Below are 19,050 nucleotides of genomic sequence, written 5' to 3'. Positions count from 1 at the left end.
TGCCCGTGGCGGCTGCGGTCCGGTGTTGGCAGCTCCGCTGCTGTGCCAGGCAGGGCTTGGCCCGGTGCCGGGCAGGGGTTTTGGATACACAGTGTTGGCAGCTTGGCTGGGTGAACTCTAATAACGGTGTGGGAGTGAAACCCCAAGTCTGAACCCCAAGCTCCCCTGCCCACCTTCGGAATAGAAAAGTGTAGTTGTTTCTCAGTGACACTGCTCTGCCTGGTAGGTACAGGTTGGAGCTGCATCCATCCGGACCGAGGCAGGGGTGTCTGGCTCCCAGCCATCATTATGCCCTGGCATCCCGCATCTGGTTTGTGAGGAGCGTGGAGCCGCGTTTGCTGGATCCCTGGCTGAAAGAAAGACAGAAGTGCCCTTTAGCTGGGGCTGGGTAGGGATGTGTGTCCGGGGAGTTGCTGGGGACAGGGTCTGGGAAGGGCTGTGTGCCGCTGCCCCTTGCTGGAGCCTGGCTTTGTGGCATGAGCCTGTGTGAAAGGTTTGTCCGCTGGCGGCCGAGCGGATTCGGGGGTAGTGGTTTGTAACTCAGACAGCTGGCACAGCACATCAGGTCTCGGTCAGCCTGATGCAGTGCCAGTGAAACGCTTGAATGTGGAGTAGGATCCGGGTAGATTTATTATCGCTGTTATTTTGCTGTATTTGTTTATTTCTATCCCTGAGCTATAAAACCTGTTTTTAAAACACAGCGTTCAGAGCATAAGCAATGGTGGTGGAGGTTTTTAAAGGATGATGAAAGTTCTTCCCCAGGGCTCTTTAAAAAATTTTTAAACATGTATAAAAGATGTTTGTAGGTGTATTCAGCATGGTTAATTGGCTTAAAACTGCAGCACAAATCTTTCCATGAGAAAAATTTATCTACCTCTGGTTTAGTGACAATTTAGTGACTTCTTTCCCATAGAGACATTTTGCAAGGACTCCTCACACCCTTAGTGCACCTTCTCAAGTTCTAAGGCCTTTTGAGCATATTACAGAAAACTGCCTTTTTACTCCTGAACATGCCAAAACCTTCCCCATGAACAATGACTCCTCACAGTGGAGAGGGTGTGAGGGCTTATTATGAAAGTCAAATCTCAAATCTGCTAATGCAGCAGTTCCTAATATGGAACCTTACCTGCAGATGCCTGGGCGTGTGTGCCATCTCGATGGGAGTGTTTATGTACAAAGTTACCCACACGCCTCTGATTTGGCAGCATCAGGCTGTTCCTGTGTGTCTGTAAAATAAAACTGGGGAGGAATGTGAGTGAAGGCTGCTGGAGCAAGAAGCAGCAGGGGTGAAGGTGTCTGCAAAACTCTGTAATGGGGATGTGACAGTCTCCATTCCAGCCATATGACAGTTGGCCACCACACCATCCAAGAAAGTTCTTACATGTCAAAGAAGAAAGAACATGAGAAAATTTATTTCAGTTCATGGGCTGTTAGGATTGCGAGTTTTAGTGCTTGACTCCTACAGGGAAAAAAGTTATTCCTGTGATCTGAATAAGGTAAAATTTTTCAATTGTTTTGATCATTAATGAACATTTTGGACACTTCAGAAAAGCTCACACTGTAGATGTTTCCAAATTCTGAATCACATTGCAAGGACTCCTGCTTAGAGTATGGGTTCCATACATTGGGAATGTATGGAATTCCATGCTCTTAGCAGGTACAGAAGGTTGCAGGGATCCGAATGCTGAAACCAGTTGGACTGTGTTTTTTGGAGTGGTGCTGGGCTCTGCTCTTAAACTCTCTTTGGTTCACTGCAAAATAATGAAGTAAATAGGAATTTTCACTCTATTTGACTACAGAGAGTATCACTTCCTCTCGTTTCTCAAATACTGTACTTGCAGCTGATATTAAAGCAGGAAAAATATGAAGAGTATTGCTTGCTTCATACATCTAAATTGCAGTATCTAATTAGCTTTAATTTTGCCATTTTACAAGGGCTTGCGGATCTACGAGCAGTTATGCAACCCATGAATGTGCTTCTGTTTAAGTCTATTCCTCCGCTGTTCATCAGAGCATGCAGAATTGGCAAATCAATAATTGCAGCTATTTGCACACCAAGAAATGCTGGTTTTAATCGCCTGTTATATTAGTGTGTGTTTTGCTTATAAACGTGACAGAGCCAGGAACACAACCTGCACTCTTGGTGTTGGAATACTATAAAACCATACATAACTCAGTCACCAACAGCCAAGGTTCTACTATGTGCAGTTACAATAAATTGCTGTCAGGTGAAGGAAACAACATTCCAGATCTGAGTGAAGTATTTCATACTATTCCTTGCTGCAGAACTATCAAACCACCAGTCTGAACCCAGTTGCATTCTTCTGCAGTCAGCTATTTTGCTCCAACTTCACAAATATGTTACAAAATTTTTCTGATTTAGGACAGCCCTTCTCATGGAGACTGAAAGGAGATTGCATGCCCTTATCGAAGACTTTCTTGTGTGTAAAATCTGTGCTCTCTCTGCTCTGTGTTATTAACTGTGACTCTGAAAAAGTAAACTCTCTGCTCTTTAATAAGCACAACTTTGTTTCAAAGACAATGCACCATTTATTCACATTTAACCAGCCAATTTGGGAACAGCTTTGGGATCCAAGAAAATATGAAAGGCAATTTAGGGCCAGAGTCATAAATACCACAAGTTCAACACCATTTAGGGACTTTTTCTTTTATTTTACTTGTAATGCAGGATAAATTGGCTTTTATTTCTTCAAATAAAGTCCATGTAGGGAATTTGTCAAGTGTTTTGTGCTTAAGTGCAAATATCCTAAGGAAAATAGAAGGTGACTTTTACCTAGTTCTGCCTTTTAAATCTGAAACATTATTAAATTGATTCTTATGACTTGGGTTACTGAATTCTCTAGACTGTGTCTGTGAAGCTGGGTCAAAAGGAACAGAAATACAGCAAAATAAATCCTAATAATATGCACAAAAAAGCAGTTGCTGAAAGCATGGGGAATGAAATGCCATCAAAGTACCCATATCTGCTTAGAGTTTTCCCTGTTGTTCTTGCCCTGGGTTACTGATTGAGGCTACAAGAACTGCTTTTGGACTGTGCTGAAATAAGTGCTTTGCATCCATCACACAACTCCTAATGGATATCAGGGGACATCAAGCTCACATTCATCTGCAGAACTATCCATTGTGTGTTCTTGAAGCAGCAGATTTTATGTTCCTTCCCAGCAGTGAAAGGAGCTTTTGCCACTGCAGTGAGTTCCTTTTACCTTGTAAGATTTAAGTATTTGTGCACTCAGCCTGCCTCAGTGAGCACTGACTTCTGTGGGACTATATCCCAGTGAATCAGCTGTAGAGATGTAGGGAATTTCTACTTACATTCAGCAGCAAGAATGATTCAGAATCACTCTTGGGTGGTGGGAGGAGATTCCAGCATCATCTCAAGTATGGAAAAGGAGACCTTGCCCCTTGGCACAGCCTTCACAGACAACAATGGGGTCCCAACAACGTGGTCCAAGTCAGCATTTGTGCCAACCCTGTTGGATTAATGGCTCATATTAAAAAAACCCAAAAGAACATCTCTTCATGACATGCAGCATTTTGAAGACCCCTTGGGTCACAGAGCCAGCATCTCATCCTGCGCTGAAAGTGTTTCAGGAATGGGGCAATATCTGTAGGGGCTGGGTGGGGAACATGGCCATCAAAGGTTTTCCATGTGTAATTTCCATACCTGTCAGCACCTACACTGAAAGCACACGTGAGAGGGAGGCCCAGCACCCCGAGCTGAGCCAGCTTGCAGCCCACACACAAGGCAGGGGACGTGACTCCCAAGGCCCTGTGGGTCCCAGCAGCTCTGGGGAAGCCCCAGGCTGGTGCAGGGAGCAAGGCACCCATCTGGCAGCACAGCAGGGTTTGCCTCAGGGCTTGTTGGCAGCCTGGCATCCCGACCCACTTCTGAGCCACTCCCACGGGACTGGATCCTGCAGGAATTCCCCCAGCTTCAGCTCCACACCTGTGTCCTCTCCTGGCAAAGGCTAATCCCACCTGACTGTTCCCTGTCCCTCAGCCCCACCCAGTTCTGGATATGCACCCGCTCCTCTTCCTCCTTGGTGACGGACAGGGCATGGCTCTGGGCCTCACTTGATTGGCCTCACCTGATGTGACAGGTGTCCCTTCTGGGCAGATCAGGGAAACAGGCATGAGGATCTCATCATCTGCTCTGAAGAGTGTGGCTCTGATGAAAGACACTGAGGGTGATGTCTTCTAGCTGTTGAATTTCCATTGTGTCCCTACGTAACCCTGTGGACAATAAGCAAAGTAGCACACATTTCCCACTTGAAATAAAAGAGGGAGATAAGCAGGAAGGATGTAATTCTTTGAAATAATAAACCCCTGCTTTCTACCTGAGCTTTGCATTTTCTGTTATCACCTCCCAATATAATCTCATCCGGCTCTGGTATAAATTACTCGTAATGTGCAATACGTGCAGATATTGGGAAAATAAATGGTCTGTTAAACAAATATTGCTTATCTTCTAGAGAGGAGAATGTAGATGTGTGTCAAATAACTCAGCCAGATCTTTCATTATAGCTGTAAATAACAGCTGAGTAAAGTGACATTTTCATGGACCTGACGTGTTACCATAGTGGGAAAATGTGGTGAGAGATTTGCTTATGCCCTAGTGAAGTTAGGAGCTGGGAATTTGGGAAGCTGTATCCTGTTTGTAGCCCTGACACTTGGAAAGCTGTTTCCCCTTACAGTCCCTAGAGATCTAATGCCACATCTTAGTGCCTTCCATATAATGACCATAGCAAAAGGAGCCAGTCAGTTCTGGTTCTTCATGCTCTCTGGGGAAAGGATTTGGGGGTTTATTTTCTTCAAGTCATGTTCATTTCCTTTCCTTTTTCTTGCTTTGCTGCCTGGAATTTGGCAGCTAAAGAACAGTCAATGCTGTCGATGAGCTGTAGATTGAATTCCATTCAGCAACCAATTTTATCTGTGTTTATCTATCTGCTACTTGCAAAAAGCAGAGTTTAGCTGCCCAGGCCGTTACATGCCTGAAAGGCATCAGAGTTAAGGCAGAGGGAAAAATGCAGCCAAACAAGAAAGCTCTTCAACTTTTTAATACTACTGTAACTCTTTGCTGGTTGACACAAATTAAGTACTGGAGAAGAAGTAAAAATTAAAGCTCATTGCCTGCCTAATATTCACCTTGGATCAAGTTGTAAACAGGGGAGTCACTTTTTTGATATCTCTGGTATCTTTCATTTTGTCTTCTCAACCTTCCTTGCCAGACCTGTTCTGTCCTTAAAGATGCCAGGGTTGTGGGGTCTTTTGTGAAGCTGCATCTGGTAAGTGCCAGCACAGCTCCAGTTAGTGGGGACAGATGGATCAGGTCCCCACTGCAGCGTTCCAGCACAGCAACCCTTGGAGAGACAGACCTCGACTATGGATCACTCATGGACAGCCTGGTCTGAAGTGATGTGGACTTCTCCTCTTCACCATCGGTGACCCCCAGGAGTGTGCAGCAAGCTCTGCTCCCTGCCATTCTCTCCATAGTGCAGGGTAATACAGAAACCTACCTCACTTGTGGAGTGTCTGGAGATCACCAGGTGATTCCTAAAAACGAGCCAGGGATCCTGATTTTCTCAAGGGAGCTTAGCAGTCCAGTGCTCCTCCTCTTTCAACCATTCCTGTGCAGAAGGAAAAAGAATTGAGTCAGTATTTTTTTTGACAGGCAGAACATTTTTGGTTTTTTTCCTTAAAGCAGATTGGAAGGAGTCGGTGTCAAACTCTTGCCAAAAAGCCAGCTTTTGACATGTGCCAAGCATATAACATTTCAGCCCCAAAGACAAATCTTTTGGAAAGCTCATATCCCCTGTTCCTTGCTTCCCAGCTCCAGGTGACTTGCAGGGGCCGACATTTCAGAACATCACTGGAGGGAAAACAAAATGTCACCTGAGGTGCCTTTCAGTGGCTGCTGTGTGAAACCTGTGGCTGCTGTTTAGTGACCCCTTCATGCTGTGCGAGCAAATCAGTTGCTGTTTGGTGAGCAGCCTGCAGGATCTTAGAGATCTCTATTTTTAGGCCATGATTTGTAAGTTATTTACATCTTCCATGTGCAGACTTCCAGGTTACTTCAAAGTTTCTGACCTGTGGCAACTCACAGAAGAGAGGTCTGAGTCTGTGATGGTCTTGACAGGCAGCAGAAATCCTGGCTTTGGCCTGCCAGTGTTCTCAGTTGTTCCAGCTTTCTAAACTAAGCCAAGCCTGCAGGTCTGAAGTTGGTGCTCATCCACAGCATCTGAAATGCCTTTTGCCTCCCTTCCCTGCCCAGAGCGAGGTTAACTGTAACCCCCAATGGAAATAGTCTCATCACACCCCATCCAGCACTAACCTGGAGAACACTTAATCCTGCTCTCACCAAGTTCAGCAGCAGAATTTTGACTCTGATTGATGTCAGTCGTGCATGCCAGCACCTCTGTTTCTCCATGCACGCTGGTGTTGTTCCTGCAGTGTGTTCTTGTTTCCTGTTCCCTGCTGTGGGACTTGTGCTCTGCACAGACAGCGATTGCCGCCGTGCCCACGCTCTGACCGAGCAGCACCCCCGGCGCTCAGCGGGCTGGGAAGGCTTTTCCCATGCACACACGGGGGGCCAGATGCCCCAGCAATGTTCCTGCTAAGCCGCAGGAAAGACTTCGTAACATCTCCTGCATCCTGGGGATGCTTGGAGCACACTTAGTGTCAGCATTTGTTAGCAAGAAGTGTGAAGGCTTGTTTGCCTGGAAGCACTTCTTTGAAACTGCTTCTTTAAAGGAGGGACAATATCCCCAGCCTTGTTCCTTCACCAGTTCAAGCAATCTGCATCCCTCTGCAGGTGAACCCCCAAAGGGCAGCCTGCCTGCTGTTCACAAAGCTCAAGAGCATGTGCAAATGGTGTTTGACGCCTGCACCCAAAGGAACCTCTGCATATGTACAGAATGTCTTTAGAAAGAGCTCTGGCCTTGTGCAGACTGTTACAAGCTGGACATCTGCACCCTGTGAACTGAGGCTTGTCTGATGTAAACAATTCACATTTCAGAAGCAAAGAGCTTTATTTATGACCAGAAAGGCTGCCCTTGCCCTCCCCTGTCAAGAGTGTTGAAAGCAATTCAGGAATGAACTTTGCCTTTTGGCCAGTGTTTGCTAGGGAGGGTGAACATATATTTTTTTTCCCCCTATAACTATGCAGATACTGTTCTGTTTTGACAATGGAACAGTATTCAATCAAAAAGAGGGGTTGGCCATTTTACTTAATAGTACAACTTTACACAGTTGTAAAGTGCAGGGAAATTTCAGTATGAAAAGAAGAAACAGCTTTGTGGCTTTGGGACACAGAATTAGATGGCTTGGCAAATTCAGATGGAGCAGTGACATTTTTTGCCTTAGCCTGAGGCAGAAAGCCCAAACCAGTAGAGGAAAGCAGACCTCAGCTAGCCATCTACAGACAGCACAGAGGCTGCCAGCCATCCCCTTTAAAGAGATCCTGTGTCCCTGTGCGTCATAAATATCTGCTGACAGAAAAGTTGTGGCAGAGACTGAAACCTGCAGTGACATTTTTCCAGGAGGGCAGGATTAGGCTGAATTAGCTGCTGGGTTTGGTCCAGGCACCAGACACAGGATCCCCATATGTGGGAACTGGTGTTTAAGAGCATTCAGTATAGAGAAGTGGGATTAGTCATTTCTGTGGTGGGCAGAGGAGCCTAGGCTGGTCTGTGACAATTTGTCAGAGTAAGTAAGTTCACAGTGCAGTTAGGCTTAAAAATCCAGTTTTTGGTGTCATGAATTGGAGCCGCTCCATTCGTTATAAAGTCCTGGCTTGCAACTGGCTTCCTGCATCGCAGAGGCCACGAGGTGCCCCAGTGTCTCACCCCACCCTCAGTTTTATGGCTAACAAGAATGTCCTTTGGAGCACAAGAGCCATTTTTGGCACGGAGACTTCGGGAACAGCAAGTCTATCACTTCCTCTGCTGGATTGTTTCAAGGGAACCATGATTTTATGCACATATTTGTATGTATATCTATAAAAATACGTATACGTGTTTCACTTCAGTAAACCTACATGCTTCAAGTCAGCAGCCCTAGGCCCTGTCACTGCCTTAGGTCAGACATGGAGCACTTCTCCATGCTGACACATTTTGAGTTTTTTAAGACTTGTTAATTCCTATCAGTAAAGGCAGTATCAGGGCTAAAGAAAACTTGAAAACAATTGCAATTCCTATGAGGAACAAGAAAGGAAGAAGGAAAAGCAAGGTTAAATTTCAACAAACAGATACTGCAGCAAGAAGTGACAGAGATGTGGGCACAGTCACGTACCTGGGAGGTGTGCTGGGGCAGAGGGAGGTGTTGGTTGGTGAGGACAGTGCAGGTGTTCTGTTAGGCTGCTCAACTGCCAGCCACAGCACGTTATGAACTGTGCCAGGCCCATCTGTTTTGTTCCAACACTTGCTGTGCTCTCCTTCCCTGCAGATGCCTTATCTGCTCCTGAACCCGTCCATGCCAGAGATAAGGCCTCGAATGTACCCGGTGTTTTTTGGAGAGAGCATTGAGGTCAACCCTGAGCCTGTGCAGGAAATCAGGTACAGATGGGATTGGGTGGGTAGATGGGGATTTCTATCTTTTTGCTGGTGCTTCTGCCAAAAATTAAAATGTGTTTACAAATGGGAGTCATGGTTATTTTGATGGAAAGGGAAGGACAGGTGGGAGGGTAATTCCTGAATTAAAGCCACTGACAGCAGCACAAGCAGAGAGGAGGAGGCAAGAACTGGAGGGAGGTTTTAACAGAAGGCAGCTTTCCTTCCAAGGCCAGCTAAAATCCAAGGCTGTGAGAGAAAACCATTACCATCTGTGGGCTTGATGGCCTCCACTAAGTAATGTGATGGTCTTCATACTGTTCCCAGATGACTTGTATCTTCAGAAGAAGCAACACCCTTCTAATTGGCACCTGTTTTGTTCGCTTTTGCCACAGAGAAACCATCATTAGACAGCCCACAGAGACTGAATGAGCTCCTCTGTGTGAGGAAATGGTCCCTCAAGCCACTGATGGAGATGTTCTGCCCTCCTGTGGGGCTGGTGCTGTGGCCAATGGATAAGTGTTGGTCTTTGCTCTTCATTTGCTCTTTTGCTGATGTGGAATTCTGCGAACAGCAGGAGCACTTACACACAGCTTGGGTCAGGGACAGTGGGAGGACTGTAAACCCCCTCAACCCATGCAAAAGTCTCTCTGGAAATGTACCCCAGTAAATCCCTGCTGGCTGAGGAACTGCCAGCGGGCATGTTTTTATGGTGATTACATCGGAGTCTTGTTTTATGTGTGCTGAATGACTTGCTTACACCCTAGCTGTGCAAAATACATTACAGCAGCTCAGATTACACGCGGTGCACAATCAGTCAGCCCCCCTCTGGGTGGAGGTAATGACAAGCACACACCCAGCTTTTAATCTTTTTTACGTGGAACTGCACATTCCTTGGCTGCTGATTGCTGGAGGAGCATTTGGGGAGCGGGGAAAACCAGTGGAAGTCCTGTTCCCCATGGCTAGGGATTCCAGAAAAAGCCCTTTTTCTGGCCCAGTGTCTGCACATCCTTTCTGGGTGGCTGCAGAAAAAATGCAGGGCCATGACATGCTACCTTTTGGGGTTCTTCATCTGTTGGCTGTTCAGGTGGCCAGTTCCTTTGAGACCAGTGGCATGGGCAGCCATAGCCCACAATATCCCTTTGGCTTACCTGCTCTTTCAGCATTGCTTGGATTTTTTTGTAGGCTCCAACAAGCATCCTCACCCCTCATCTCCCAGCACTCAGATTTTAGCTCGTTTGGGCATTTTTGTGCAATGATGAAAGAAAAGACAAACGGCCTTGACAGCCCAACAGGTTTACAGGGTGTTTGCCTCCAGTGTAGCTCTTAGGGCTGAGCTGAGGCTGCAGTGGGACCCATGGAGAAAACCAGAGGAAGAAGAGCATTGCTTGGAGCCTCCACAAGAAGGTGTTTTCTGCCCTGGTTCTGCTACATTGCAGAAATGCTGAGATGGATTCACAGCAGGGTGGGGTTCCAACAAGATTCCCCAGCAGGACAGAGTCCTCTTGGCTTTGGGTTGTGGAGTTGGCACCTCCCCAGTGTCTGTGCAGTAAGAGGTGGTAAATGCTGCCAGCTTCAAAGGGTTAGAGAGGAGTCCTGCCTGTCTTGCCTCCTTTGCTGCCTGGGCTGTGCTCCTGATCCCTTGCTGTCCTCCGTAGGTGCAATTCCGAGGTGAAGTACGACTCAGAGAAGCACTACCGGGACGACATCTTCTACGGCCCCATCCCCACGGTCACCACCTACAGCGAGACCATCATCGCCGCCCCCAACTGCACCTGGCGGAACTACAAGTCCCAGCTGATCTTCGAGCCCCGCCAGAAGCCGGTGAGGTTTCAGAGCACGACCATCATTTTCCCTAAGCGTGCCAAGAACATTTACCGGACCACCCTCAACTACAGCCTGGGCTGTGCCAAGCGCTGGTTCGCTTCCAGCGTGCAGCTGGAACTCTGTGAGGAAACCAACCCGTGCGTCATGTACAGCGAGACCCTCTGATCCGCCCCGCCGCTGCACCCGCGCGACCCCCGCCAGGCCACGCGGCTCTGGCTGGGCCTTGCTTGGTGGCAACTGAATATTCATGGCTGGAGAGCAGCTCTCCAGCCTTGCAGGGCACAGGATGGTTTTGATCAGTGAGAGGCTGGCTTGTATTTTGCGACGTTCCTGACATTCATGATCTGGATTTTATTTTTGGGGTTGTTTGTTTTTTTTTTCTCCGAGCGTATCTATTTTTGGCTTGTGTTTAGATGAAATCAAGATGACAAAGGACCCTGTTACCCATTGCAGAGTGATGCCTTATGAGCTCTGTAGGTCTTGTCTAGCACATAGGTGAGAGTCATTGTAAGCTTCAGAGCTATTTTGGTCTCTGCAAAGGGAAGACCAACTGCAGAGTCAGCGTCTGTTCGGCCCAGCACACACCAGGCCAGATCTCTTTGAGAGCTGAAATACAGAGGAGGTGGTTATTTGCACCAGTACATCACAGCTTGCTCCAACAGCTCATCTGAGTGAGAGCTGCCCGATTAGAGCACCGCAGTCACCCCCCTTCCTGAGAGGAGTGGAGACTGTCACCCCGAGAAAAAGAGGATTTAAACAGGTCCCCCAGCTCTTGCTGGCAGCTGGATGTTTGTGTCCCATAGCAAAACAACCAGGAGATGGGAGGAAGGCCTGCTGTGATGCACAGGCACATCTTTTGTGAGCCCAGCCAGGAGCAAGCAGGGAGACTGAGGAAAATGAACAGCTGAAGGGCTGGTTTCTAAAAGTCACTGAGAGATTTAGGAGCCCAGTGCCCTTCTATCCAAAGTACTGTCATACCAAGTGTGCCATGCTGTTCACTGCCTCCAACACCTAATTTAAGGGATCTGTATGCACTTGCAGCCCTTCTGAGTTTCAGGGTGTGGCTGTATTGCAGAGAGGAGTGTAGAGCAGAAAGTTCCCTGGTTTCTTTGAAGCAAGGGCAAGGTTAACTCACCCTCTCAATAGTTTCCATATTTGTGGCATGGGCAGCTTTTCTGCCTGTAGAGGAGCAGCCAGACTTTCTGTGTAGAGCTTGAAGGATTGAAGAGCCCAAATCCATCTGGGTTTTCCCTACTCAGCCAGGCTGTAGCACTAAAACCAGCTACTTCACAAACAGCTGAACTGTCTCTGCAACAGGACCAAGAAACAGTGAGCAGGAGTCAGTGCAACCATCCAAAGGTAAAACATTCCCCACTCATGAATCCCATCTCCTGCTTTATCTTCACTTTGGTCTCTTGCTGAAAATCTGCAAGAGCCTGGATTCCCACAAACATATAACTTTTGAAAATAGCACGGAATTGTCTCCAAAAATCTTACCAAGAATTTTTGCATGCTGCTCAAACTTAGAAATAACCACACAGCTCCGGAAATTAATTTCCAGCTTTCTCTCTTCTAAACTTTCCATTTTGTTCCTGACTTGCTGTGAGTCTGATGGAGTTATTTCAGAACACAGCTGAGCAGCCAAGTCAGAAAGCCTATTAACAATGTCAACAAGACGTAGCTGATTGCCCAGAACAGTTGACGCACAAACCCGCTGAGATTTAAAAAAAAAAAGTCTGAGAAACTTGAAAAAATAATAAAATTAGTGACTTATAAAGATACTTTTTCCATCAGTTTCAAAAAGCAGTTGGTAAATGTGACCAGAACTGTGACCTTTATGAAACAGAGTTCTCTTGTTTAAAATGTAGCACAGTTTTTCCACCAGAGGTAAATATAAAGTCTTTAAATACAAACTTCAATCCTGACAGCTGGAGCATCGTTAGTGCTGAAAGATGTGTGTTATGGCAGTGCTGAACTCTGCCTGTCCACTGGGAGTTAGGACTTGGTAGGAAGAACCCCTCAAAGGATTTCCAAGGCTTCCACCTACTGTTGAATTCTTTACAGCAGCACAAACAAGGACTATATTTGTTAGTGGTCAGATTCTGCTGTCACTGTCTGTCAGCATCAAAGCCTGGAAAAGCAGCATCTGCCTCCAAAGGGATTATTATGCCTGAAGCAACCCTTCTCCCCAGGGCTCCAGCAAGCAGAGCTGGCCTAGACAGCAGGGAGTTGGTGCCTGGATGAGCATGGCCCCAGTGCAGTGAGGTTGGTGATGCACTTACTTACTGGTTCATCTTCAGGTCTGTCCTGTTGGCCACGTGCTGCTGAGTGAGCCTTGGGAGCGGGGGAGATACCCCTCTGCCTTCCTGGGGACACGTGGAGGGCTCAGTGCCTGCATCCCTGAGAGTCTGTGCCAAGGGGCAGGGTCCCAGGCTGGCAGCAGTGCAGTTCAGGGTCCCAGGCTGGCAGCACTGCAGTTCAGGCTGGCAGCAGTGCAGTTCAGGGTCCCAGGCTGGCAGCAGTGCAGTCCAGGTCCAAAAGCAAGGCCCTGCTCACACCCAGGAGGTAAGTGCACGATGACAGAGGGGACTGATGGAGACAGGCTGACCTCAGAGCCGAGGGGATGCCAGACTCTCCCTAGTCTGACCACACATCAGGCTTTGCTCCTTTGAACAGCTGGATTATTCCCCTGCTTCGAGCACAAGGCTGCTGTTCTTGAACATGGTGGTCTTTGAGCAGGACAGTTTTTCCCTGGAAAAATCCCTTTCCTCATGACTGGCTGCAAGTTTCTGCCCACTGTTAGTTCTGTTTCTTAAATATCAGCTGCAGCAGTAAAAGAGAATTCAAAGCAAACCAGAAAAACCTAGTGTGCAAATAAAAATCCAGCAGAGAGACTGAACCTCAACCTGGACTTTCACCTCACAGGGAGAGGGGCTGCTGAGGCAAAGTCTCACAGGTGGATGTGACCCCTGGAGGGTGCAGTGGAGGGCTGCATCCTTGGCACTGGAGGGTCCCACACACCCAGCCCAGGCCTCTTTGAAGCCTCATGCTTTGTTTTCTCTGCAAATACACCAGAAGTGACCTAACATGCTCCTGCTCCTTTGAGTTTAAGCAGCTTTTCTGGTTTTGCCATGTTAGGGAATAAAAAAAAAGCTAGAAAGCAGCTTGGGTTTCTAGGCTGCTGAACACATTCTGAGCTGTGTGGCTATGGTGGGACTATCACCCTGGACCACATCCAAACTGGGACATTGCCAGGTGCCTGAGATCTGGAGAAATTTTTGAAAAATCCCTTCTTATATGGTATCTGCCATGGGCCCATCACAAGCTGATTTTCTTCTTTCTGGTGTTGGAAGGGACTGTGTTTTTCCTGAGGTCAAGGAAACCACAGAGGGTCAAGTCTTCACCCTTGCCTGGGCTCACATCCCAGCCTGCCTGCCCACTCTGTCCCTGCTGCTCCCATCCCTGTGGCTGGGTTGGGCAGTGGTAGAAAAGCCAAAGTTCATCTTACTCATGACTGGGAACAGTGATGACTTTTTTTGTTTTGCCTAAACACCAGAAACTGAATTGTGTTTTTGTGTTGCCAATGAAGAATCACTCTGGGCGGCCAAGAAGTGCCTTGTGCCATACCTGTAGTGTGTTTGTACATCTGAAAGGAACAATTAGTCCCACTAGGGAGGTGCTTTTCTTTTAAATGGAGTGTTGTTAATCCCAGCCAACAGATGTTTTTTCCTGTATATTTTCTCAAAGATACAAATGATAAATTTAGACCATGGAAATGTGAGTTTCCTTGAACAGCTGGGACTGTGGCTACACTATTTCTCCCCAGGATCCTGATGTGCATGTTGCCCATAGCTCTGCAAGCCTGATGGGTAAAGTCAGACACTGCCTTTATCTTTTTTGATGGGGGAAGATTGGTTTTTTTCAATATGGAAAGTCCCTATCTCAAAGGTGGGGGGTCTCTCTCCCATTCATCCCTATGATTCTTTTGCCCTGGAATACAACAGAGTGTGCTCATGTCTGGCCTGCCTGCATTGCTGTCATTGCATCTGGGGCCAAAACGATGAAACCCTAACCAAATATTGAACTTTTAGAAGCTGTGGAATATGTTGCACGAACTGCAGAGAACAACTTTGACCAAAAGTTTACTGCTTGTCCTTATTTTTTGCCTTTTTCTTTTTTTGTTCCTTCCTAAGCCAGCTCTACTTTCCTCAATGTGAAATACAGACAGATCTGCACCCTGGGTGCACACTTTCTGGGACTGTTGAAATGGTGTTTGGGTGTTGATAGCAGTGTTTGAGTGAGCTGCTGGTCAGAGAAGTGAATGCTATTTACTATTTATGTTGAGTGTGTCTTAAAAAAAATGGGAAAGGTCACCAGAAGGCTAATGAGCAAAAAAGACTTTGTGGAGCAAACTGAAGACTAAAGACTGTATGAGTCTGACATAGAGGTGAATGGTTCTGTGTGTGGACACTGTGATCTGGGATATTTAGCCATTGTGGTTTTAACCTGCCTCTTCTCCTGTAGGAAAAGGCATCTTTGCCTTTTTTAGAGCTGAAACAAAATCAGATTCATCCTCTGCCACAGTCAGTCAGTGCTGCTGAAGTCTGTGAGCATCAGCATTCCCCAGGCTCACGAGGTGCTTTCTGTGTGCATCAATCAAACAGTACAGAGCTGTGCCTCTGTGAGATGGGGGAATGCTTTAGAGGGGATGATGGATCTTCTTGTGGGATATTCAGATTTTTATTGCCAGATAAAGTCTGCTCCCTGAGGATCACCTGATCACTCACAAATTGATCTGTTCTAAACATCTCCCCTAAAGCTCTTTAACCAGTGGATTTTATAAGTCTTGGGAGGCACTAATTCTTTTCCAGATACTGTAATGGCCATCAAAATGAGCAAAGTATCCTATCATATGCATTGTGACCTGAGGATGGGATTGAAAGGTGTCTGAAGGTTAGAGAAGGAAGAAGAGAACTTACAAGTGGTGGAAATGCATAAGGATGTGTCATATTTTTATTTTTGTAAGTCTGATTCTCTAAGTGCTTGTAAAGTACTTTACTGTTGTATATGTGGTGATGCAGTAGCTCACAATATCCTTTTATTTTTGTATATTCCTTCCTCCACCATAATCCCTTTCTGTTCAACTCATAGAGAGTAATTTAAGAAGACAAAATTTATATATCGTAATAAAATGCTCAAACCCTCATGCTGATGTGTGCAGAGTTTCCTTCCTCTTCCATATCCCTTGGTGCCTAATGCCCTTTTTGTTTCTGGTGTGTCCATCCCTTTCTGTGGATTTCAGCCCAGCTCCCATGGATGGGTGGCTGTGGCACAGTCAGTGCTGTGATGTGCAAACCCTGCTCTGTGTGCCCAGGGAAAGCTGAAAAGCTGAGGAGGAACTCTCAGAGGCAGTTTTACCTTTCAGGATTTCCCTGGTTGTCAGTTTGACCATTTCTTCACTCTAAATTTCCCTCTTCAGCTTCATCTTGTTCTACCCAGCTATGAAGCCCTGGTGTTGGATCTAGACAATTCCTCTCCCAGCTTTTCCATGGCCTTCAAGGGCAGGAAGAACCCACACAGTGCTTATTTCATATCCAGGTATGCACATTCCAGTGCACTATTGGGATCCCTCCTGTGTCCTGGCTTCCCAACTCCCAGTGGTGGATGAGCTGCCCTGGGGCTGAAACCCTGCCTGGCCATGAAGTGCATTTTAAAGCCATGGCTGTAAATGCCTCAGGCTCACCAGCCAGCCCTCAGTAGAACACTCCTTTGTCTTCCAAGACCCAAGATGTCTGCAGGGAGAATCTGACACTAATCCTTATGGAAAAATGAGTGGATTTATAGGGATGAAGTCAGTAGGTTTGGATGAAAAGGGCTGTAAAACTCTAAGGAATGGAAAGGAGAAGCAAAGCCATGTTATGCAAGAATTTGCTTCAGCTGCAGCCTAAGTGCCCATGTCCTCATCCCAAGCCTTTGACAGAAATTATGGCTGAACTGCTCCTAGGATGAAGGATGGGAGACAAGCTCATGGCTAAGAACCTGAGGAAACACAACAGCTTGGAGAAGGCAGGGGTTGTGCAGGCCGGGCGAGCTCACTGGCTGACACCCGAATGCCAGATGAAGGACATGTGCATCCACTCCTGCTATTCAAATAAAACCATAAAATGTGAGTGCTGTCCAATGAAGATTCCTGAGGTGGCAGCTAAATCTTCAGCAGCAAAAGCAGTATTAGATGCAGGATATGTGTTTTGGCAAGTGTGCTCAGATGAGCTAACCCCTAAGCTAGAGGCTTTTACTGTGCTAGTTGGATGTTGTAAATTTAAGCAGACGATGCTTGGTATTAGTTTTGCTCCTGGGATATTTCAGAGAGTAATTGCACATATCTCTGAGGGATTACAAGGTGCTGAAGTTATAATGGATGGACTTTGAATTTAAACTAGATGCCTTTAGGAACAGAAGGAAAGGTTTAGGCTGGTTTTACAGACAGCAAGAATGCTGAATATAAAATGCCAAAAGCCTCACCTAAAAGAATTTGCTGATTATGGGCAGCTACAAATTAAATAATAATAAAACTCCACATGGCTGAGATCCCTATTCCACTCAACAAAGCAGAGCTGTAAGGAAACAATAGATGCCTTCATCAAATTTCATTCCACAGCTATTTACAGTTAACAAACAATGGAAAGATTTGCTAGAGAAAGACCCTTACCTGATCCTGGAGCAGTAAAAACGTCCCCCTGCTGCCAGACCATCATTCCAAATACCATGTGCAAGACTTTAGGCTGGGTCTGTGCTCTCCATCAGCAGATGGCAATGTCACAGCCTGGACCTGGAGGAGTGTCTTTGGAAGTTCTAGGCAATGCCAAGCAGCTGGATGTTATATTGTCCTCAAAAATGTCAGGAATCTCTTGCAATGTGAAGGAATCACCAGAAGCATGCCTGGAGTGATGTCACCTATAGGAACTGTCTCCTCTGGCACAGAACACTGAACTGTCACTTAATGCAGCTCCGTGGGGAGACTGGAATGGAAGGCTGTCACAGCAGGTACATCTCTGTCCCCTGAGCTGACCCCGTGGCTTCACAACTGTCTCCCCAAGAAACCATTCCAGGATGACTGAATCCACCTGGGGTGCTTCAGGTGCAGCTCTGCAACCTCCTGGTGCCCTGTGTGGCAGGTTCAGTGCCCCAGGGGCACCTTGGCCTCAGCAGCTGAGCCCCCAGGGTGGCTGCATGGGGCCTCTGGGTGCTTGCCAGGGTGGCAGGATGGTGACTTCCAAGGCTGGCACTGCCAGCTGCCCTCAGCAGTGTCTGCCCGGCCATGGGACGTGGATCCAGTTCTGGTTTCCATCCCGTTGCTTGTGGGAGCAATTCCCACTGCAGATGCAGCCCCTGCAAATCCTCCACAGCCTGGCAGCAACGTGGCTTGGCCACCACACTGCCCAGCCCCAGCTCTGCTTCTAAATCCCCTGGTGTGGTGACACTGCAGAGGAGCAAGGACCTGCCCCAGGGCCGTGCATCTTCTGCCAAAGCTCTGAGTCTCCTTCTCCTGGCAGCAAGCCCAGCCACAGCAGGGAAATTAATGCAGGAATGGCTTGTTCTCAAGTAGGATAAAGGGTCCTGGAATTGCATTTTTGGGGTGTAAAGAGGGAGTTTTATGTGCTCTATTTTCTGCTTCTAATAATGATATTTGATCTAAACAGTTCCACGCCTTGGAGTCCACAGCAGATGGGGAGTTCACATCTACGAGGATGAAAATGCTCATCCTGCCAAGCCTTTGATTCTCATCGTATCCTTCCTACTCTGCAAACAGGCGGACAGCACATTTCTAGCACAAAAATATCCTCCTCTCCAGCTAACCACCTCCAGATTCCCTTCCTGAGCCTGTTCTGAGCCTGGTGATTAGACATTTCTATATACATAAACATTCAGATCATCTCCCCAAGGTTCTTCCTGTCTCACAAGCAAATCCTGAGACCAGCAGCTATTTGCAGCTCCTTGAAATACAAAAGGGCTCCTTCCAAGTTATCTGCTGTGGTTGGGGCTCTCCATGCCCCTCTCCCCAGGGCTCCTGGCTGCACCCTCCCATCCCAGGACAATGAAATGCCCATCACTCCTTCTCTGGAGACCAGACTGCTCCAAACACCCCGTGTGTGGCTGCTGTTGATGGTCAAGGGACTGGGAAAGGGTCAAGCCAAGGGACTGTGTAGACTGGGGAACATTTTGGACTGGGAGTGCCTGGGCATAGGCACACTTGGCAGAGGGAGGTTGCAGAGCCGTGCCAAAACCCACACAAAGCAGTGGAGGAATGAACAACAGACGCACACGCGTGTGCAAGCTGCTTTCTCTTTGATGGAGGATTGTGGAAACATTACCTTCCCCTGAGGCTTTGCAGTGAAATAACCTGATTATTCATGAACCAGCCAGAATCATCAATCCCTCATTTATCATTTTCAACATAAATAATAAGGGCAAGAGAGGAACACGCCAGCAATAAACTAGTTATAGATGTAGTGCTGAAATCTGCCCATATCCTTTAAATATGCCCCCAGTTACTGATAACAAACAGGGATCCAGCCGACTCCTCTCCTGATTCCTGAGCGTTGGATTACAAAGGACACAAGCCAGCACTCAGCTTTGTGTCAGTGAAAGTCCATTT

General features: G+C 47.1%; 1 protein-coding gene across 1 annotated transcript; it reads left to right on the top strand.

The window, feature by feature from the left end:
- Nucleotides 1–8,463: 8,463 nt before the first annotated feature.
- On the top strand, nt 8,464–15,600 carry RFLNA (refilin A). The gene is made up of 2 exons (XM_031059480.1): nt 8,464–8,573; nt 10,226–15,600. Exons 1-2 carry the CDS (start codon nt 8,464–8,466, stop codon nt 10,557–10,559), a joined length of 444 nt encoding a protein of 147 aa, XP_030915340.1. The 3' UTR covers nt 10,560–15,600.
- Nucleotides 15,601–19,050: the final 3,450 nt, after the last annotated feature.

Source organism: Geospiza fortis, unplaced genomic scaffold, assembly GCF_000277835.1.
Source record: "Geospiza fortis unplaced genomic scaffold, GeoFor_1.0 scaffold145, whole genome shotgun sequence".
NCBI classification, from domain to species: Eukaryota; Metazoa; Chordata; class Aves; order Passeriformes; family Thraupidae; genus Geospiza; species Geospiza fortis.
Note: the sequence above shows the minus strand (reverse complement) of the source record. Positions and strands in the feature narration are given on the sequence as shown.

Coding starts and splice junctions, on each gene's coding strand:
- RFLNA (XM_031059480.1), top strand. CDS start 8,464: ATGCCTTATCTGCTCCTGAACCCGTCCATGCCAGAGATAAGGCCTCGA. Junction 8,574..10,225: donor GAGCCTGTGCAGGAAATCAG/GTACAGATGGGA, acceptor TGTCCTCCGTAG/GTGCAATTCCGAGGTGAAGT.